At 31.2% G+C, this 23,675-nt stretch overlaps 1 protein-coding gene across 1 annotated transcript in view; it reads left to right on the forward strand.

Moving 5' to 3' along the window:
- Nucleotides 1–13,648, forward strand: part of LOC129222720 (multiple PDZ domain protein-like) — a 74,994-nt gene extending 61,346 nt beyond the window's left edge. Inside the window, exons 5-9 of the mRNA XM_054857252.1 lie at nt 381–459; nt 2,482–2,512; nt 5,219–5,338; nt 7,565–7,731; nt 13,393–13,648. Of these exons, the coding sequence (XP_054713227.1) occupies nt 381–459; nt 2,482–2,512; nt 5,219–5,338; nt 7,565–7,731; nt 13,393–13,648 (653 nt within the window). The remainder of the gene's footprint in view (nt 1–380; nt 460–2,481; nt 2,513–5,218; nt 5,339–7,564; nt 7,732–13,392) is intronic.
- Nucleotides 13,649–23,675: the final 10,027 nt, after the last annotated feature.

A 23,675-nucleotide genomic window follows, 5' to 3' on the forward strand; every position in this document is an offset into this window, starting at 1 on the left:
TTGAAGGAATTAGGCACATTTGCTGCCCATTATTTTCAAGGAACAATCCTGAACGTTTTTACAACAGTATCAGAGATAACGGCTTTGTTTGATTTTTAACTTTCTTTAAGTCATCTTGTGACACCATGTGCTGGCAGAAAATTTTGAAATTATATCTTTAAGGAGGGAAAACGTATTTCCAATGTAACCATTGTTATTATTAAGCGATTTCGTTACTACTTTCCAGATTAGTCATTAGTTTTTCTTTAGGTTTTTAAACAAAAAGAGTACTACAGTTCTTCTTTGTGTTTTAGCAATTTCTGTCTTATTTATTAAAATATATTCCCCATTTTTACTCCTGAAAATTATGTAAAAACTTACTCTAATTTCTTTTTTTCTAGTCCCCTCGAAGTTCATTACTGTGGAGCTCAGAAAATTCAGCATAAAAGACAGCATAGGGATAAGCATCATGCAAAGGACGTAAGCATATTTATTAGTTTAATTTTAATCAGATTTAGGTAATGCTGTTCGGTGTAGTGAGTGCTTTTTTATTTTATTAATTTTAATTTAACATTTAAGAACTGAATTATTAAAAATATTGTTATAGTCCTAGTTTCATATGGATGCTTCACTTGCCAAATCGATTAACTCCATAAAACAAAAAGTTAAGAAAAATGATGAAGAAGATAGTGATACGTATAGGAGTGAATGAGCTCTCGTGTTACATTTTCTGCCATCGCCGGATCAGAAATGGACTGAAACAAAAGTTTAATATAAATTCCTATTCTAAGCATTGATTAAGCAATATTAAAGCAGAAATGGGGATTTTTTCATAAAGTGGAGTTAATCGATTTGGCAACTGAGGCATCCATATACCAATACGAATCTGGTTACGAAATCCAGAGATTGCAGTTCCGTCTTTGTTTCGGACGAAACTAGCCCTTGTTCGCCCTTTTTTTTGGGGGGGGGGGGGAGCTTGGAGCTTTGCCTTCCTCAGTCCTGGTGTCGCTAGTGGGAAACCCTTGACAACACTTACAAAAAGTGCCGCCCAGCTATATAAATTGTGTCGATGCTGCAAAGTATTATTCAATTTCTTGTTAGTAGATAACTACTGAAAAAAAAAGATATTTCATTTGCACATTGTTATTCCTAGCTTGAATACAGTCAAATGAAAATAACATTTTCTGTAAAAAAAAAACAAAGTGTCTTTACTTTTTATTATTTTTACAGTAAAACATTATTAAGCATGCTGAATTTCTTAAATAGTGTATTTTTCATATAATATAAACAATTTGGTGAATTCTCCTTTTTCTAATTTAGAACACTATTACTTGGTGTAGCTTCTTCAGGAGACATTAGTCCCCCCCCCCCCAAAAAAAAAGTTCATACATTTTCTTTAACAGTTTTTCTGTACCTCTGTACGTGTTTAGCTCCTGTTCGTACATATTTGTTGTAAATTTATCATTCAAAGTTGCTACTGAGCCTGAAGACGTTAACTAAAAGTTCCATACATAAGATTTTACCTTCCCTTTACGAGTTGAGCAGCACTCTGCTTGCGGACTCTCGCTGATGTGCTGAATCAATTTTAACTGTCAGTGTCAGCTTAAAAGGCAGGAAGTGCAGTCACTGGATGTCGTTACTGGGCAGTCGGTAAATGCTTGTAGTTCTGCTTTAGCCCCGGTTTGGGGCGGAAACTTGCAGCTTATTGTTGTTTATTTTTGCAAGATAAGTTGTAATATTTTGAATTACTAGTTTATGTCGCTTCAGAAATGAATATTTTATTAGTTTATTTCAACCTTCTGGGAAAATTCATGGTAAAAGTTCTCAAGTAATCAACACAAAGAAAAATTAGTAGTAATAAAACTAATTTTTAATAAAAGATTGAATTTGGTAAGATGCTATTTTGAGATGTGTACTCAAGCACTTTTAGATTTGATATTGACACTTCATTAAATATAGTGTTAAGAAAGGTGTCAAACAAAATGTTTGAGATACATCATTAATGGGATTTTTTTTCTTTTTTAAATGAATCGAAATGAATATTTAACGTGAACAAAATAATTTACAAAGTTTTTTTTTATGCAGATTTTTATCAGAACTTTATCATACGTTAACTTAGACGCTATGTAATTAAAGAATGTAACAGAAAATATTTTTTCACTGTTGAAAAAAAAATGGTTAATTGGTGACTGAAACGAAAACTGAATAAGAGGCGGATCATTGCTGCTTTAAAGTAAATGTTAAAGTACAACTTTAATTTAGAGTATATTTCAGCACTTGTTTACCTCTTAAACATACGGAATAGTTTTAAGAAAATACAATAAATATTGCAAACTGCGAACATTCTGTCAATTTTAAATTGTGATTTAATGACATATTAATGGCGGGTAAAACCAGTATTTTATAGTACTTTAATCAATAATGTACTTTGTCCACTATACATAAAGTCGAAATTGCTTAATGTTGCTGTTAAAAATTTTACATCATTGTTTCTGTTTTTAGGAATGGGAGAGGAGTCTTTGTGACATATGTGGTACGCATGACTCTTATTTTTTTCCAGACATGCAATTATAATGCAATCAGATCTTTGTTTTTAATGCATTTGAGCATAAATTTAACATTAATTCTTTCCGTTTGCACTATCCAACTTTATGCGTGTAATTGATTTTTATTCAATTCATTGTGATCTTAAACTGTCCATTGTAACAGTAAAATAGAAAAAGTAAAATTTATCTAAGATATCCCTAAAATATGCAAAACACTTTGCAATAAACACATTTATCGGTGCACCTATAAAGCAACTGTAATTAGCCAGCTTAAAGGAGGGTTAACCGGGAATTTGGATAAAACGCTTTTACATTGGAATCTGCATTTGACCACTACCATCTGGGACATCTAGGTGGTATTGAACGTGTCCAGTTTTCAGCCGGAAAGAAGTATAGATCGAAAAATTTTACTTGCAATGATCATATTCTTTCTCCTACCACGATGAATTCCTTAATGAGATTTAAAGAAACTGCGCCGGTGTTTTGGTCAGTGTAACGGACTCTCTCTCTCTAAGTCTCTGAATAAAAGTGAATTACTTTTGAGGTGCCTTTTTAAAGCGAAGAAAAATAATGATTATCTCAATGTCATATTAATGTCACCCATATTTGTAATGTATTTGTGTTGTTAAATTTATTCATTTATTTTACCTTTTGCAAACCGCCGAAGGGCAACACCTCATTGTTAAAAAGTAAAACGACGCACGAGATCATGTTGGATAAAAAGTTTAATTTAAGACTAGCGACGATCTCGATGGCTGTTTCATCTTTTCTTATGTGTTGTGTAAGTAAATTGTAACTGTTTCTAATAATTGTCAACTTAATTTATGAAGTCAAGAGGTTTGCTGACACTTTCGCGTCCTTTCCACGTTCATAGAATGGGTGGAGAAAATCATCCTGTAGATGCTAAGGTTTGCTTGCACAAAAATTGACTATGCATTCTTGTCAAACATGCAGTTGCGTGCGTTTTAGCTTAGCACTCACGGGGTGATAGAATTATTGGTATAGAATAGTCACCGTATTTTGTGCCGTAGTAATTTCGCTTAGGAGCAATTTAACTCACAAAATGATGTCCGAAAAAATGAAAATCAGTAAGTGCAATGATGAATAAAGACTTAACTACTTTTGAAATATTTTTTTAGAAGTATACAGGACAAGATTAATCGTTCTTCTTACATCACTGTTTTTTTTCCTTGCAGTTTGACACATTTTATGAATAAATATAAAGTGTCTATGTTTATTTTAAAATAAAAAAACTGAGAAGCTACTTCATTTGTTAGGAAATATTTCAGCTAAATTAAAAATTTTGTGTCTGTTTTTTTTTTTTTTTTTTTGGAAGCAAAAAAAGTGATCGAAGCTTCATCAAAATTTTTTTAAATGTCGTTTGATGCAGTATGCAATTATTTAAACCTAAAATTATGAACAAAATGACAAATTATTTTTTAAAATTAATCTGAATTTTTTACGGAAATTATTTCGAATGAGCAAAAAATAAAAGGGTAACATAATTTTGTAATACTATGATTTAAAACTTCGAATTACAGCTTAAAATTACTCTTTTTAAATAATTCAAAATCACTGATTTTAAGGACACTTTTTTTATATAGATAATAGTGGTATGAATTATTATTGTTTTTTATTGGCAAAATGGAAACTTTTTCACCGTCAAAACAAATCCAGTACTATAGTATATTTCCATAAAGTGATAATGGAAGCACATTTTGCGATAACATTGCTTGACACTGGGAATGTTGGAAAACAGCGCCCCCTTGAATGACTTTTTCGAAGTTGAAACTTTTCTGAACTTCTGAGATTTCTTTCTAAAATCATTAACAAAATCAATTTGTTTTTCAAATGCTATAATATTTATTGATTCTCCATGAAGAAGAAAGAGTAAACTTGTTTTCTTTAAGTTTCATGTTCGTGAAAGCTGTGGGTGACGCAAAAAACATGTATCGAAGAAGAAAAAAACAAATCGACCAATTAACTTCAATCAATACAAACTCAGACACTGTGCCGTCGTAGGTACGACACTTGGGGCATTTTTAGCCATCGTGATGATTTATTGCCGCCATATGTGGTCAAAGTTACATAGAAACTATTTGTTTGCATACCAAATATTATTTATTTTTAGTGGACTTTTAAAAACCTAAGCCATTTAAGGTCACCAAAAATTACACTGGCATGAGAACTAAACCACCAAATTATTGAAATGTAACATTAGAAAGAAATAACCCGCTGGGTAAAACAAAACTTACAAATAGCATTCGAAATTAAGTTAAAGAAATCAACCAACTGAATAAGATAACATTAAAAGTTCCATTCAAATGCAATAAATTCCTCCAAATAAATGAAGGTAATGCGAAATATTTCTCTATTTTCATTATTTCAGAATGTAAACAAGCCGTCAGATGCCGTTAAAGTACTTATGACGGAAGTTCCCTATTAAGCGAGAAAACAATAAATGTGGTAAACATTGAAGGTTAAACCTTTCGTTGATTTACCTTCGTTATCACTTCTAGTGAAACAGGATACAATTGCGTATTTCTCTCGAAAACAAATTTATTATTTTTCACTTATTCAACTTCAACTGCTATACCTTATATAACAAGCAAATCTTTTAATTTATGTCTTGGTTTCAGTTTGAAGCGAATAAGCACCAATTTCAAACAAAAATGATTTTCTTTTGTGTCCAGCAGCCGGGCAGTGTCGCAGCCAGACACGGGCGCCGTATTTCGCAGGGGGACCAGATCTTGGAGATCAATGGCCACAACGTGAGAGAGAGCAACCAGAAGGATGTAGCTCAGATGATTCAGGTATTGTCAATTTGTTTTCGAGTCTTATGATGCTATTACATCAACAAAGCATGACATAAAAGGGACTGCAGTTTCATCCGTGGTGTGGACGCAGCAGTCTAGAATAGTCCATAATCAAGCTGGAGACAGATGTCATTATATTAAAGCTAAAGTTGCTTCTCAATCGGTGGCTAAAATTAACTGGCACATCTTGTTCCAGATTTGTAATTTACTGTTGTTATTGTGTCCGTAAACAGTACCTAGAATAGTCCATAATCAAGCTGGAGACAGATGTCCTCTCATTAAAGCTAAAGTTGTTTTTCAATTGGTGGCTGAAATTATTTGGCACATCTTGTTCCAGATTTGTAATTTACTGTTGTTACTGTGTCTATAAACAGCACCTAGAATAGTACATAACCAAGCTGGAGACAGATGTCCTCTGATTAAAGCTAAAGTTGCTTCTCAATTGATGGCTTTACTGTTATGTCAACTAAGAAAGAAGAATTTTAAAACTTTTTTTTTTTTTTTGAGGAATTCCGTGCTGTTTATTCACTGGTTGGTCACCGTAAACCAGCGATGCCCAACCTTCTTTTTTTTTCAATCCAAGGTTCGCACCTCACACTGAGATGAAACTCGCTGGCCCGAACGCATATAAAGCCACAATATATTTAAATCATTTTTTACATAACATGGACAAAAGCAGAAAAAGAAAAAAAAACACAAGTTTAAAATTTTTGTATCACTACTACATGCTTATTTTATTGATATGAAGTTTCCATTTGTTTTTTTAGAAACCTACTTCGAATTATGTTTGACTTCAAATTTGCAATAATTATTCGTACTACAAAGTGCAGACTTTTTGCTGTTTTGTAAGGCTCCAGAATATAGTTTTCGATTTATAACATTGAACATTTCAGCGGGCCACATCGATCGGCTTCGCAAGCCACATATATCCCACGGGCCGTTGGTTGGGCAACACTGCCTCAAATTATTAAACATCATATTTTTCCAAAACGAGTTATGTATATATAAACAATCAAAAGTAAGAAGAAAAAAATGCGCGAATGGTCCAAGATCAAAATGACACGTAAATAAATTGCTCCGAAAGAGGTTTTAAACTAAAAAATACTGCTATTTCTTCGAAAATAACCCAAAGCAATCTTTCCCCCAAAAATTCAGCAAATAGAAGCATGTTGATGAATATCTCTTTCTATATCTTTCTACTTTCAGCTGTAAAATATTTTTGTCAAATACTAAATAGCGGCATTGGAACTTTCGTTTTAAATATTTACTTTCACAATTCAAACACTTGAAGAAATTTACAAACACAGAAAAAGATCACATTTCCAGAGGTGAAAATAGCTGTTTTGAAATGGAAAAAAATTACGAACAGTGTTAGCTTTTAAACTGAAGTGATATAGAAATTGGAAATGAGTTATATAAGGATAGTAGTTTTCTTACTATAAATTTGAATGAATATTTGTTTGTTTGAAAACTATGCGAATTCTCTCAAACTCTAGGATGGATTCGAACGAGATTAAACAAAACATTTAAAAGACAAATTAAAAAATCTCAGTTGTTTTTAAAATATTTCATGAGATACGGACACAATCCTCTATTAAAATTTAATAGATCTCTACTCATTAAATGATTAACAAATTGTATGTCTGAGTGAAGAAAACTACTACTGTACGTTTTGAGAAACTTTACAGTGTGTATCGATGTTGATTCTGTAGTTTTACTTTGCACAAATTATGTCAAAAAATGTTTTCAACTACCTATATTTATCAGAGAAATATAATCGAAAATTAGAATCATCTTCGCTGTAAATTAAGTGTTTTTGGTGGTGTTAAAAATATTTCAATAATGCAGAAGAATCATTTTTTTTAAATTCAAAATATGACTAAATAAAGACACTGTCTAGAAAAACAAAGGGATAACTGTAGTAAGAATATGAAAACTAGGATACAAATGAAATGATAAGCCATGAAGAGATTTTGAGATGCTCTCAATTGTGCATCTAAATTAATGCTCTTCGAAATAACAACACAGCTCTTTAAACAGATTTCTCTCATTTCACTTGAATTTAGATAAAAAATAAAATCATGCTGTCTTATTTAAATTTCGTTGAACTTCGTTTAAAAAGTGTTTTCCATTAAACATCTGTTTTAGTATCAGTTACTGGAACTATGGTTTAGTTGCGTATATTTTTTAAAATCTTTGCTTTATCTAGTTTGTGTATTTCAGAACTTAGATGGTGCGATTGTCTTGCTCTTGGGTAGGGTGCCGACTCTTTACAGTTCCATTCAAGAGTGGGTGAAGTGGAAGGCTCAGCAGTGCCTAAGGACCAGGACTTCTACCTGGTCTTCATACACCGCCAACACGAAAGAAAAACTGCAAGTCCAAAGGCCCAGGTAAAGGATTATATATTTATGATTCCGGCTGAATTGAAAATCCTCTTACCCGAACGTATTTCGTGTGTAAGTTTAATCATATCTAATCCTTCAATTGATGTAGGAATCATTGATCCAGCGCATAACTAAACTTTACATGATTTTTGCTATTGAGTTACGTTTGGGGGACTTAGCGGGTCGAATACGACCTCCGGGCAGCAGATCCCATTTTCCTGTAGGGTAAAAAAACACGATACGATAAGATTAAACAAGAATTTATTTGCTAACGAATTGTCATAAAGTAAAAATTTTTAAACACAGTTACTATTACATGATGCCTTGACCACCAATGCACGAAATTTTCTCTCTGAATTCATCCAAAAGAAAGAGAAGTATCGAAAGTTAAAAATTCAAATTCTGTTTCACTTTACCCAAACTGACCCCACTTAGTTTTCTCCTTCAGGGAACTAACGTTAGAAATTAAAAAGTAGATACATTTTAGAAATTTCTCGCGAAAGTTGAATCCACTTTATCATGAATTGTTTGGTTCATGACAATTTTGTTAGTTTCCAACTAAAATATTTGCTCTACTATAGCAATCAAAGTGGTTTTCATAATCATTTCGTCCTTTCGAGGGGTTTAATATACTTTTTAAATAAATTTTTAGCGAAGTAATTGACTTCTTAAAAAAATATTTAATAAAACTTCGAAAAGATATCGTTTTTTTTCTAAAATACAAAACAAAAAGGTCACATTGAAATCATTAAAACTGTGATTTAAGAGTCATTTTTTTTAAAGCTGGACAAAGTGAATGGGAGTCTGATAGTTGACACCTTCGATTTTCCTGAAACTTTCAGAATATGTTGCTAGTATTGTGATAGGACAAAGTGTAGCTTCTTTCTTCTCAAATTTGACTTGTTGGCAATTCAGTGGAGGTCAAAGTTTAAGGACGTGAGAAAAAAGAGCTTAATATATGATTCCTTTGCTTCAAAACCAATGAGTGTACCAAGCCAATTTTTTTTTGTGGATACTACTTGATACTAGGTACATGCTAGCCGAAATATTTTGGTCGCTCATTCATGGCTTTGAGGGCAAAGGTCAATTGAAAATGCTATTTTTTTTACTTTTTTTGCCTTGTTTGGGCCCGGATATCTGCTAAAGCCGTGAGTAACCCTCGGAAATAAGTATATACCTAACTACTCACCACAGTATAGTACTAAGAAAAACATGAAATATCATGGGTTACTCTTTGCTTTAGTAGTTGAACGGTCTCAAAGTCGATGATTTTTTAAAAATAGCCAAGTTTAGACGTCAATAACTCTGATCGCGACGCATCAACAACTTTGGGACACAGCTGTAGTTATAGTCCAAGTGGTCTATTTTAAGGTCCAGGTTAGAAACCCATGGCAATTAATAAACTTTTTTAGTTATACGGCCTCAAAGTTGAAAATTTGAGCTATAATTTCTTTTTTTTTTTTTCAATTACTCTATGATTGGTGAGTTAGTAACTTAGAAAAACATCTGTAATTACATTCAAAGTGATATAGTTTTAGACTCAGGCCAGAAAACTTTGGGATCTAATCATCTTGCTTAATTAAACGGTCTCACATAACATAAAGTGTCAAGTTTCAACTAAGCTAATCCACGAAAACAAGACTTTCAGACACAGCTGTAATTGTGCTCCAAGTGATGTAGTTTTAGAATCTGCTTCATACCCATGACACTTTTAAAATTTCAAAAAAATATATTTTTAATTCGAACTTTTACTTGTTCAATATAGTTAATAGCACGTGTTGAGTTTTCTCCCTTTTCAAAATGTATTTCTGATTTTTTTAAAAGTTTCGTACTTTATTTTATAGATGGCTTCATTAAATTATATGTAAAACCTATAAAACCGGATAGTAGTGGCTGATGTAGCCATTTTAAACAAACAACACTGAACCGAAGCTTTGAAAGGCGGAGCATTCAAAACAAAATCTATCAACAACCAGCTTTTTTTAAATTTTTAGCAGAGAGAATGTTGGCCAGATATTGTGTAAAGGTAAGGTACTGCTTTTTTTATGTTAAACAACTATTTTTTCATTTAAGTAGTTTACAAGTACTAGTGTTCAAATAGTTGTACTATTTTAATGAGACATAACACGTGGTTTAGTAACAAACTGTATATAGTTTAACAAAATATGTTCAATTGAAAGTAAGGTAGACAAAAATTGATTCAAGTTTCAAAAAATAATCAATATAATTTTTTTCTCGTTAGTCAAATAAAATATTTTCTGAAAATTGTGGGCAAAGAATCAAGGTAGAAAATGTTTGAGACCTATTTTCGTGTTGATTTACTTTTTTTCTTTTTTAACAGAAAAAAACCACTGTATTAGTGGACCGCTATTGTTCAGGTCTGATATTTTACTTTACCCCTAAGTTGCATATGAGAAGTACAAAAAATATGCTTAGTGCACCAAACAAGGCCATCCTAAGTTCGTGACCTCATTTATGATTGACTACTCTAACTTTTGCACATTCATTAGATAACATATTTCCATGGAAAAAATATAATTTTCAATTACGTTTTCCTACACTGTTCTAAAAAAGAAAGGCAAATTGGCTAAACTAGGAACATTGGTCTCCAACTCTGAAAAAAAAACCTCCGAAAAGAAACCATTCTCTGTTGCCAATAGGATAGCATATTAAAACACATTTGACACGTTCAATAAACTTGTAAAAAAAATCAAATTTCCTTCAGCGGAAAGGTGAAAGTACAATTGTCACATTTAAGACACTGATAAATTGGCATTTTATGATTTTTGGTCACTCAGCACAGTTCGTAGACATATGTTTAGCGTAGGCAAGACAGGATCATATCCTCCACCCCATCACCCGGTGTCCTAGTGAGGACACTGGGCTGATAAGGCTAACAATGACCTTAATGGGCAAAAATATGCTTTTCTAGGTTAAAAAATCAAAGGAAAAAGCAACGGTTCACAGCGGCATTTATGTTTTTTTAATTCTTCAACTACATAGATTGGGCTTCAAGAAAAATAAAGAACTATTTTTAAATACTTATAAACGACAGTTAACCATAACGAAACAAAATTTAAAATCACGCTGTCTTGACGTCATCTACATCAACTACATCACTTAGGGTATGATTACAACTGTTTCTCGAAGTTACTAACTCATCAGTCATAGAGTAATTGAAAAAAAAATAAGTTGAAATTATAGATCAAATTTTCAACTTTGAGACCGTGTAACTAAAAAAGTTTATTAGTTGCCATGGGTTTCTAACCTGGACCTTAAAATAGACCACTTCGACTATAACTACAGCTGTGTCCCAAAGTTGTTGATGCGTCGCGATCAGAGTTATTGACGTCTAAACTTGGCTATTTTTAGAAAATCATCGACTTTGAGACCGTTTAACTGCTAAAGCAAAGAGTAACCCATGCTATTTCATGTTTTTCTTAGTACTATACTGTGGTGAGTAGTTAGGTATATACTTATTTTCGAGGGTTACTCACGGCTTTAGCAGATATCCGGGCCCAAACAGGGCAAAAAAAGTTTAAAAAATAGCATTTTCAATTGACCTTTGCCCTCAAAGCCATGAATGAGCGACCAAAATATATTAAATAGCATGTACCTAGTATCAAGTAGTATCCACATAAAAAAAATTGGCTTGCTACACCCATTGGTTTTGAAGCAAAGCAATCATATATTAAGCTCTTTTTTCTCACGTTCTTAAACTTTGACTTCTACTCAAGGGCAAACAAATCAGTTTTTTAAAAAAATAAACTTCACTTTTTCTTATCATAGTACCACTAACACATCCTGAAATTTTTACGAAAATCGAAGACATCAACTATCAAAAGTGTCCAAGCTTAAAAAAAATGACTCTTAAACAGTACACTTCCTTCTATTCTAAGTTCACTCTCTTTAATAGTTCCCACAGTAGTATCAGCATTAAAATGTAGTTTAGTTTAACTACAGTTTTTTTGCAGAATGGATTTTACAAAGTTTTTTCATCTCGTTAGATAAGACGCACATCCAATCATACAATATGAAGCGTGCCTTCTATTTTACTTTGAGTGCATATCCCTGCAATGGTGGTCCCATAGGTTATAACTCCATATACGCCGTATACTCTCAAGCATTTTTTATATATATAGCATATACCCTCAAGCTTCATAAATTTTCATATTATGACATACTATGTATATGATCGCATCACATATTGGGCGTAATTTATTACTGAGAGTATACTCTCAGAAAAATTGATGGGAACATCACTGCATATCTGTCATAGATACGACATTTAAAATTATTTAATTAGTTTTGAGAATCAGAAGCTCTTTTCTTTTTTCTTTTTTTTGTTGAGTAGATATATGCAATTCTTAGTTTTCTTTTATGTTCTTACCATTATAACTGTAAGTGTAAATCTGTACATAGGAGGAAAAGGGAAAAGTCACGAAAACAAAGGAAATGAGTTTAAAGCTTTTCTTTTGCGATTATTTGTTTTACAGAGTTGTCATTTACGGGTTTGTAAAGTGAAAATCTTATTGCCTTATGCCTCTGAATAGAATGAGAATTGAATTTAATACCTTTGTATTTAAAAATTAAAATAAGATATAACAGCATTTATTTGTATATTACTCCGTTTACAAGTTTCGGCGTTACAATGACCGCCTTTTTTAACGCAAAAGAAGTGAGTTTACGGATGAAAGAGCATACGACAAAAGACTCACAAGATCCGTCACAATATCCAACATCCAATTTTTGTTTCTAAACTTACTTCTGAACATTGAAAAAGGCGTCCCTTGTAATGACGAAACACTTGTATACAGTAAGCTGCACTTTTATGCGATAAAAAGTTGTATCTTATTTTGATCTGAATAGATTGTTAAAATTTGAGTACGATGGCGGGAAAACACCGGTTTTAGAAAACAAAATGGACATAGTGCCTTTTATCATATCAGGTGCAAAAATATTTTGTATGTACCTGACAGGTATACTTTTCTCTGAACAGATTGTTAAAATTTGAGAAAGATGGTGGTTAAATCCTGGTTTTCGGTTTTAAAAAAAGGACATGGAGTTCTTTAACTTCTCAGGTACAAAAATATTTCGTATGTACTTGATAGGTACATTCTACTCTGAATAGATTGTTAAAATTTGAGGAAGATGGTGGTTAACTCCTTGTTTTGAAAAAAAAAAAAAACGGACATAGAGTCCTTTAACTCATCAGGTACAGAACTATTTTGTATGTACCTGACAGGTATACTCTATTCTGAATAAATTGTTAAAATTTGAGGAAGATGGTGGTTAAATTCCGGTTTTAAAAAAAAAGGACTTAGTGCCCTGTATCTTATCAGGCACCTAAATATTTTGAATGTACCTGATCGATATACATTTACCGTGAATAGAATGTTAAATTTGAGTAAGATGCTGATTAAATCCCGGTTTTGAAAGAAAAAAAATGGACATAGTGCCCTTTACTTATCAGGTATGTATCTGATAACCAAAATATTTCTGTACACAAATGTTTCCTAGCAAGCTCTGCACAAATTTCATGACTGGCACATTAAACTCATCCTATACTACAGTTCATCTAGTTTTGTTAAGCAAAAAGAATTGTTCAGTGAGTGAGTTCAATGATGTATGTTTTAGTTCTAAGCATCTTCTCTGTTTCTTTTACAGCCTACCCGTGAGCAAGGAAAGCCCAGCATTAGGTTTTGCCAACAGTATAGCCGCAGTCATATGTTCGACGGTAGTTCCAGACGTGCTCATGAAGAGTCCATGCCACAGTCCCGGTTCCAGCCTCCGCAGATCCAGACTCAGTATACCAGAGGAATCTGGAAAGTACCGACTCGATGGACAACGTTTGAAAGAAGAATTGAAATCAAAAGCATCCGAAACTCCTCGAGTCCCAAGGATTCTCGTGACGAGTTTTTGAAAAACGACGAATTGTTTGGTCATGAATTTCACCACATCTGTGAAAAGAATTTCATGCATTATTTCGCCATTTTTTACGTACTGGTTAAGAAAATGTGCTATTAACAAGATGATGTATTTTAACAAACGAAAGTTCCTGATTTTAATAGTCAATTCGAATTTAATCTGCTAATGAAGATTTACATTGGAAGTAAAACGAACGATTCAATGTTACTGGAGTCAGCAAATTTTAACGATAACTATTCTGAGAGTTCATCTGGAAGATTGAAAAATACGAAATTTCAGTGTCAGTAAATATTTAAAAGAAAAATTTTCTTGAAATTGCGTGTGTTTTATAAATTGATATTTGTTCAAAACCTGTCAGAAATTTAAGTTTTCGAATTGTTGTATTATATTCAAACGTTCACCTAACTTTAACGATGACGCAAGAACCGAAAATTGTTCTTGTATTTCACTGATCTTATTCAGATAAAATGGCTATTTTTGAATAAGTTAAGTTTAGTTTATTAATTGAAGTTTCAAACTTAAACTGATCTACTTATAGATAAAACTGCAAAACAAGTTTAAAATTTAATCGTATTTCTAACTGTAAATAACAAAAGAGTTATTAAATTTTTGTTTGATCATATTTGCAAATGTGTTTTAGCTGTAAAAACCACAATTGATTTCGTGTTAACAAATGCTACAATTCAAAATGTTAACTTCGTTGATGCATATAATTTGTATTAATTATTTATTACTTGTCATTTTCTCATTTTTTCAAAACATTTTGTGCATTTTTTCATTTTTTAGTAGAAAAGCGTATTATTTTAATGTGGCATACAATTATTTATCCTTTTAAAAGAAGGAACTAAATTAAAACAAATTGAAGTGCTTATTTAATTAGTAAGCTGTGTTCTATTTCTGAAGAGTTTAACGGTGGAAGAAGAAAGTACGCATTAGCTGAGAAATTTTTAAAACTGTATGCAAAATTAAGTGATTCTTTACTTTGTTCAATTTAATGAAAATAACTTTCCTCTAAAAATAATATAAGTTGTGTCGTAAACTATTTTTCAAAACGAATATAGGATTATTTTTCTTTCTCTCTTCTTTTTGCTAAATGTTTACGTCTAGAAACTACTTAAATATTACATATCGAAGGAAATAATGGATTCACATCATGTTTTTAAAATGGAAGGGGGGCAGCATAAAGTTCAAAGATATTTTCTGACAGTAACGTTAAATATTAGTTTAATGCGTTTGGTGTTTATGAAAGGAAAATTGCAGATAAACTATGGTCAAACGAATAATTGTTAAAAAATAACTCTATTCCTTCAAGTAATTGTATGTATTCTTTCTGTAGCTAAAATTTTAGAGACCGAAAGCATAAGTATTTTAATGTGTAGTAATAGTTGAATTTCTACTATCATCATATGTATAATAGCGAATGATCGAGTAACGCTCCTGACGTCATCAACAATGAAATTCGCTCCACGGCATGATAGTTTGATAATGTTTTTTGGTAATGCTTGACATGCAGGGAAATGCTTTATTTTGACGAGGCTGAACTGGATCCGGTAACTTAACTGTTTTACTGGTAAGACTGTCATTTCAGGGGAATGAAGAAACGAAAAAGTGGTCCACAATGAACGCTCTCTATTGGAGTTAATGGTTAATCGTTAATCCACTGAAGTTAAGGTTAAAATTTCAACTTCCAAAATATCACCCAACAGGCAAATGCTTCGTTCATATATAGAAACAATTTTCACCCGTCATACCATGACGGGAGATGGTCCTCAAATAAACATCGCATCTTTTATGCATTAGTTTCGGAAAGAAAAAGCTGATAAGACGTACTTCAAAAAGAAATTAGTCTTAAGAAACAGCAGTTTAAATGCGGAAGTTCATATCCCAACACTTCATTTCCAACAGTATTTTATTAAATCTTTGTAAAATATCTTTTACTTTATAAAAAGTCAAAAGCAGAATATTTTAGTTCGGAAGATTAAAAAAAAAATCTTCAACCTAAATACTTGTTTTTCTTTTTTAATCCAAAGTTTTGAGACCAAATAATTGTCGAAACTAATCTTCATTTTTTTCATTACCTATTCATTCTAGTTCAAAACGAAAGACGTTAAAATTCCTTTTTGTATTGTATTGTACTTCGACTTGGCAATTTTAGTGACATCAAACGGTAAAACTAAAACCTTTCGAAAGATTCAAAGTTCCTTGTTTTTGAAACTTTCTGAATAATGCAGACATATTTAAATATGCAATGGACATTTTCGTTTCAGTCATGCAACTGTATGTCGCATAAAATTGTGGATTTCCACATATTATGGCTTTCTTGTTAGCAATAATATATATATTTTTAATTACATACAGGATTAGGTATCATGCATTAAAACTACAATTTTGAGAGGTAGCCCTCTCAAAATTGTGTTTTCAATTCAATTCGGAGATAAATTTCATAATTAGAAGACATAAAATTTTGTGCTTGTTGTTTTAAAGTTGGCCGAAAAAATTGTAGAGTATGAAAAGGTAGTTTCAAAAACTACCAATACATGACGCGTAGTTCTTAAAGCTGGATAAATAGCCATTAACTTTGCAATATTTAATTTTAATAAAAAACAAATCAGTATAATTACTGGTATACAAAGTTACTGCCGCAGGAATCTATGGTCTTTGCAGCATAAAAAGTTTGTATCATTTTCCTTTCAAAAGACATGACTTGCCGATGAATAGTTTCAGTTTTAATCTTCCACAAAATATGCAACTGTTTTAAGACACTTTGTAAAATTAGTTTATGAAATGTTAAAAACGACATAGAGAAGAATAATTCAATCTCTTTTTTACCTTAACAGTTTATTTTCCTTCTTGGGTATTCCTTGTTTTTGTCAACGCACTTAAAAAATGCTCTCATGATTTTTAATTTTTAGAAGATTTTCAAGAAGAAAATGTTGAAATGAATTGGTTGTGTGTATGATAATGGCTTTATTGTTTAGTGATAGATGATCTTAAAGTAGACCTCCGTAGACAAATCACTATTGTTAGTAACCCTATGAGTTGTGCTTTTGTGTGCATACCTAGTTGACCTATGTGATAAGAATTTCTCCCATAAGCCCTTATAATCAGAATCTTTTTAAGATTCAAATATATGAAGACTATTTTACAAGAAATGTGAAAATTTTTAAAACTACCGGTCAAGAACTTGATAGCATGTCTATTTTTCTTACATTTGAAGAATTTAAAAAGACAACAAATATGCGACTTAGTGCATGACTATAAGGTAAGGTAGAACTGTTGAATTTTCTGAAAATATTGAATCAAAATATATCTAATATATATATATACACGTTATATATCAAAAAATGCCGAGGTTTTTCGGTATTTTTCCAAGTAAATACGTAAGAGCTTATATTTATACATAACTCCTGGCTTTTCTGTATTCTACTAAAGCAATACATAAAAAGTGTGATTAAGTTTTAGTCTTAGTAATGAGTATGGTCAGATCTGAAAGAAAATACCTTGTTAAAAATGTTTATTTTTTGTTGCGAAAAGCAATAAAGTACATTTTGTGAACAAGCTATTAGTATAAGTACGTTTTTCCTTTTTTTTCATGTCAACAAATAAGTACAGATTATCTTCAACAAAGGCGATTTGTATTCAAATGCAAATGTTTTAAATAAGCTCAGATTAATGAACAACAGATATTCTCTTTGCTTATTTTTTATCAAAAGCGTAAAACAAAGAAGCTTTTTTTCCTTATTTTCACTAAAAATGTTAAGCAAACAAAGTTTCTGTGATTGTCTACATGCATAATGAACTTCATGTATACTTATTAACATTTTAAAAAATAAATTAAATAGAAAATGAAAAGATTTACAGTGAAAGCCCCCGAGCTTTCTCTTGTCGTTTTAAAACAAATCCTGTAACTTAAAAATAAACAATTGACACTATGAAATAAGTATTCATAAATTAAACGTTTTTCCGTTAAAACCATTATTGATTGAATGCAAATAAGGTAATGAATGTTCTTCTTTTCTCATTAACGCTCTCGCTCTTTTGATTTTAGAAACAACTCGAGTACTTCACTAGCTAAAACTTGAAATGCTATTAATTTTCAAATGTAGCAATTAATTTTCAACTAGTTACTTCTTAAACAAGGTGCTAACAGGTGTCTATATTGAACCGTAATAGTGGACCCCCGCAACACGTAATGAAACATATTAATTCAATGTCAAATTAAGCATAGACGATAAATTCGATCCTTTATAAATCTTTAAAATATTTACGTGATTTACTTTGAGTAATATTACAAGGAAGGACTAGAGGAAAGAAATTTTATGTAATAAAAATTAGTAATTATTGCTGTAATAAAAATGTAAAAAAGAAACACAATCTTAAAAACTCCTATATCAATTCAACGAATTTTTCAATTCATAATCTGAGTTTCTTCTTCAACTCCTGCGTTTGCTCAGTGCAAATTTTCATTCGTATTTCAATTTCTTAATTATGAAACAAAAGGCTTTGGAAAACATAATTATGCAAATTTTTACTCTCAAAGCATCAAAGTCATTTGAAAGTATTTGCTTCTTCTCTTCATATTCTTTGAAATTTTAAAACAGGTAATTTTCTTATCTTTAATTGATAAATCTAAATTCTTTAAATTTTATATAAAAATGTCTTTGTAATAGGATATTCTCCACCAACAGCGGACGAGACAAAGAACATCGGCACTGCATCAAAACATTCCAACAATTCTATCTCATTGATTTTAGTGTTGCCATTCCTTAAAACAGTAAATACAGTGAACGTCGGTTAATTGAATCAGATGGTAATTGAATCAACCACTTTAATTTATCAAATCGTCAAAAACAACTAAATCCCGCTTTATTGAATTCACCGCTTTATTGAATCAGCTGCTTTATGGCATCATAACTGTTTAGCACCAAACGTGATTCATATAAGCAGCGACCACTGTAATACAGACGACAATTAAACCAAATAATAAAGAACTACAAAACATTGTAGAAGATAGTAAATGTAAAGCGCAACAGACAAAAATTTTTAAATAGCAGTAACATTTAATTTGAATTACGTATAGTGAAAAATCAAAATTAAATAGTTACATCTTTGTATTTTCATTATTTAAAAGCTGAAACTGATCTCATGCCTTTATCTGATTACTAAGACTAAGATTTAACTGCTACTACATCTATGTAAAAGTTATTACTTTCGTCTTGATGATGATGAACATCCAAACAAAAAATATAGTGATTTCTTTATTTATGGCTCTTATCCTTTTAGTCTGTGTTTGGATCAGTGATATATGTTTCTATTGAAAGTGATTTGTGACTTGTGTTTATCTCTTTAGTCTAGATTTTATGGTGAATATGATCAAAATGGTAATAAACACAATTCTTGAGAAAGTTTATCTGTCTTTATTTAAGTATGGAAAGTTTAACATTTTATGCTCAGTGAATAATACGGAACATAGGAACTATCACACAAAATGCATAGGGGAGAGGGGCCCAAAACGAGTAGGTCTCTCAAAGCGGGTAGGCATTCATATGCCGCCGCATGTTGAGCAAGTTGCAAAGCGTGCGTATTGCGTATATCGTGTTTACCCGAACACCTTCAAAATTCAATCAGTCCTAGCGAAGCAACAGTGAAGCGACATGGCGTAACCAGGATTAAAATAAGAAAAATGATACATATCTAAAAAAACTGAAGGTATGTAACTTGTGATTAGGCAAAGACTAGTTTATTTTTTTAATGTCAATTATATTACGTTATTCCGATACCTTCCACCTACAAATTACGATGGTCATTTTGCTGGATAGATTTTCTATTCAAATAGGATTTGTATAACTTCAAAAGTTATACATATTCTATGGCAATTAGCTAGTCTATTAATTTGATAAATTATTTCTTTATGTTTTATAAACAAATGTGCTGACTTAGATTTTCAATTTAAATTGGATGAATATAACTTTATTTTATTTATTTTTTTTAAATAGCAGTTAGCTAGTCAATGTATTTAATCATTTATAATTTCATATTTGATTGACAAATGTAACAAATCACAATTAGTTACGTTTACCCGCTTTATACAAACGGTTTACCCGCCTGAAGCCCCCTGGTAGGGCAAAGTTTTCCCAGTGTTTGTAATGTTTGATAATAAATAAATATTGGGTTTGAAATAATGCAAAAATCACATTTTATCTTGAAGTTCACGAGCCCTGCTATGAAATAAAACCGAAATTGTTGCGATAAAAATTCAAAACCTACAACTTTCGAGTGTTCTTCGTTAACCTACCAGCTTTGGGCCACCCTCCCCTAAATTGAATTTATTAATAAACTTCATATTAATACATTAAATTTAAATCGTTAAAGTTATTAAAAATTTTTGAATTAAAATGTAGTATGATCAATAAATAATGCGAAAAAAGGTTACTATCTTACAAAACATGCAACATACAAATTCATGAGTTTAGTAAGATTCTAAATTTTTGCATGAAACAGTGATCGTCAAAGTTAGTGAGAATGTTTCAGATTTTATAATAACACGCTCAACAAATAATACCAAAGTGAGAGTATTATTTCAATAAACAAAAATCTCAAATACTTAAATTTAACATTGAACTGCTAATTTTTGTGTAAAACATTCATCGTTCAAATTATTAAGAATTTTTGAAATTTAATATAACACACTCAATAAGAACAAGAATACTGAATAAAGAAAACAAGGAACATGCAATAAAACAAGAAACATACTGGAGTTACACTTGTAGAAACTCAATATTATTACATGAAATATTAACCTTAACAATTGTTGAGAATTTTTGAGGTTGAATGTTACACAAGCAGAAGATAAGTAATTCAAAATGTAAGAATTGTTCAAAATGGATAAAGCAACCAAAAAGCTTGAACTTAACAGGAACCTGCAAATCTTTACAAAAAACAGTATTCAGTAAAATATTAAATAATTGTTTAGGTTTAATTTAACTTTCAGCAAATAATACGAAACATAAGATCTAAGATATAAAAAAATAAAGCATACAAAATGCTTAAAATAAAGGAGAAATTGCAAATGATTGCATGAAATATTAATATAGTTAAAACTATTAAGAATTTTTAAGGTTTAGTAACTTATACTAGTTAGGAGAATTTAAATACGAAATAAATACAACACAAAATATGCTTAAATAATTCAAAACTGCAAGTCATTCTATGAAACATATCGTTAAAAATATTGAGAAAATTTGAGGTACTCTCAGTAAATATTACAAAACATAAGAACTATTATAGGTAATAAATAAAACACGCAAATATTAAATTTAAAAAGAAACTGCATTTTTGCATGAAACATTTTAACCGCTTTATTTTAGAGTTTCTGAGGATTAACACAGCGTGCTCAATGAATAGTACGAAGCAAAAGAAATATCATGCTCTAGAAATAGGACACATACGTAAAAATGCTTAAATTAAGCTAGAAACATTAATCGTTAAAATTATAGAGAATTTATGAGGTTTAATGTACTCAGTACATAGTAATGCGAAACAGAACAATTATACGAAATAAATTTAACACACAAATATATTTGAATTAAACAAGAAATTGTAATTTCATACAAAACATTAACAGTTAATCATTGTGCAGTTTTTAGGTTTAATACAACGTGCTCAGTAAATAGTGCGAAACACAAGAACTTATACATGATATTGAAAAAACGCGCAAACATGCTTAAACTCTATAAGTGCCTGCAAATCATCGCATGAAACATTAACCTTTAAAACCATTGAATGTTTTTGAGGTTTAATTTAAGACGTTCAGTAAATAATGCAAAGTATGACAACTATCATATGAAATAAATAAAATATAAAAGTGCTTGATTTTAACTATAGAAATTGAATCTTTAGTACATGAAATATTAATTGCTAAAATAATTAATTTTCAAGGTTTAATGTAATTTGCTCAATAAATAGTACAAAACATCATAATTATCATACTAAAGAACTAAAACATACAACTTCTCTTGAATTCGTTCAGCCATTGCGAATCTTTAGTACACGAAATATTAATAGCTAAAATTATTAATGATTTTTCAGGTTTAATGTAAGAAAATCATCAAATAATACAAAACATAAGAAGCATCCAAGATATAAAACCTAAGTTACAAAAATGCTTAAATTGAACAAGAAACTGCAAGACAATGCATGAAATATTAATCTTAAAAGTGCTTGAGAAATTTTTAGTTTTGGAGTTTTTTTTAACATTCTTAGAAGCAACACAAGGCATAAGAATTATCATACGAAATAAATAAAAGATACAAATGCTTAAATAAAACAAGAAATGTAAAACACGTGAAACATTTTTTTGTTAAAATTGTTGAGAATTTTTGAGTTTGTAACATTCTTATTATATCAGAATGAATTCTGGTCTGGAGTTTTTGTAGAAATTCCGTTAAATGATGTCTTTTTTTTTTGGGGGGGGGGGGGGAGGGAGGCAGAAACATTTGACGTTATGAGAAATTTATTAGAGCGTGGTAATTATTTCATCAAACTATGTGCAGCATAATATTTAGGAGGTTTGAGAACTATGCAATGCTTTTAAATATGCAAATGCACAAATGGCTTACTAAAGCGACATTGATAGTTGAATGATTCTTGGTTAAATATAGGACCTAGACAAAATAGAGTAAATTTTAACACTTAACGCAGGATTGCCTTAAATTTTTTGCGGGCCAAATCGGATAACATCTTATCGGTATGGATCGTTTCTGTTTCTTTAAAGCGTGTTCCCAAAGAAGATTTCGATAGCTGAGAGTTTTGGCAGTTTTTCCAATCGGAGTGTTTCCTTCAGTCAAAAGTACTACTTTTAGTCACTGAAATTTATATAATAAGCAAATAATAATAATAATAATAATAATAACATGGGGCCAGAAAATACGCTTATTTTTCCAACATTTAATTTTAAACTAATTTTTAGACTGTCAGATTTTTAAAACAAAATGCTTCAGCGTGTGACGTCACAAGTGAAGACAGTCATCTTGAATCGGAAGGAGTGGCTGTCTTTTCTGGCTAGATATCGCCTTTTGGTGATTTTTCACTGCGTGGTATTATTAGCGGAACAATAATTGTAAGTAAATTAAAATATTCATTTGGCAAAATATGGCAATGCTTTCCTAGCTATTTGTTTACTCATGACGTCAGCAGCGAAAATGAAAACAGCGACTGAACGTCTTTTCAGATTATTTTTTAAGGGAGAAAATAAGTCAAACTTAAGAAAAAAAGTAACTCACCCTATGTTTATTGACTATGTTCTTACAGAAAAAAAATACTTTTGAGTTAAAAAAGAAACTAAACAATTGTCACAAGCTTTTTGGACGTCAAAGACTTAGAGCTAATGCATTTCGACCTTGCTAATACAGCTAGAATAAAAGGATTAATGCCCAAAAAATGACACTAGACAAATTAGCGTGAGGTCCCAATTGACAAAATATTTCCTTATTCTAGAATATTTTTAAAACATTTCAAGGAAAGATTGACTTTGAATTAAATACAACACAATATTATTCGCTGATTCCGTAATATTGCACATTTATGTCCCATTATTGTGATGCACCATAACATTTGTAACAGATACCGGTACATAATACAGGTACTGATGGTGGAGGTACTAATCTTACCTAATACCCCAATACAAAACTAAATCCAAGAGTCCAGAAATAGTCGAAAAGATAACGAATAAAAGTGGATTCTCAAACACATCCTCCACGGCGAATCCAGTGCTCTGAAGCAAAGACTGCCGAAACATTTCGCTTCCAGAGCATACAGGACACACGGGAAAGTGCTGTGTGCCAAATTCGTAGTAAAGGCACCTTAAGTGCCAACTCAAAAAGAACGAAATGCCTGTAACCAATGAACTAGAGGACACCGCTGGATTTTTCTGAAGTACGCAGGGTTTGGGGGTGATACACTTTCCAAAGTTGGTTAGCCCTGTTCTTGAACATGGAATAAACTTGTCTTGTGACCAATCACTT

This window comes from Uloborus diversus, chromosome 5, assembly GCF_026930045.1.
Source record: "Uloborus diversus isolate 005 chromosome 5, Udiv.v.3.1, whole genome shotgun sequence".
In the NCBI taxonomy this organism is placed as follows: domain Eukaryota; kingdom Metazoa; phylum Arthropoda; class Arachnida; order Araneae; family Uloboridae; genus Uloborus; species Uloborus diversus.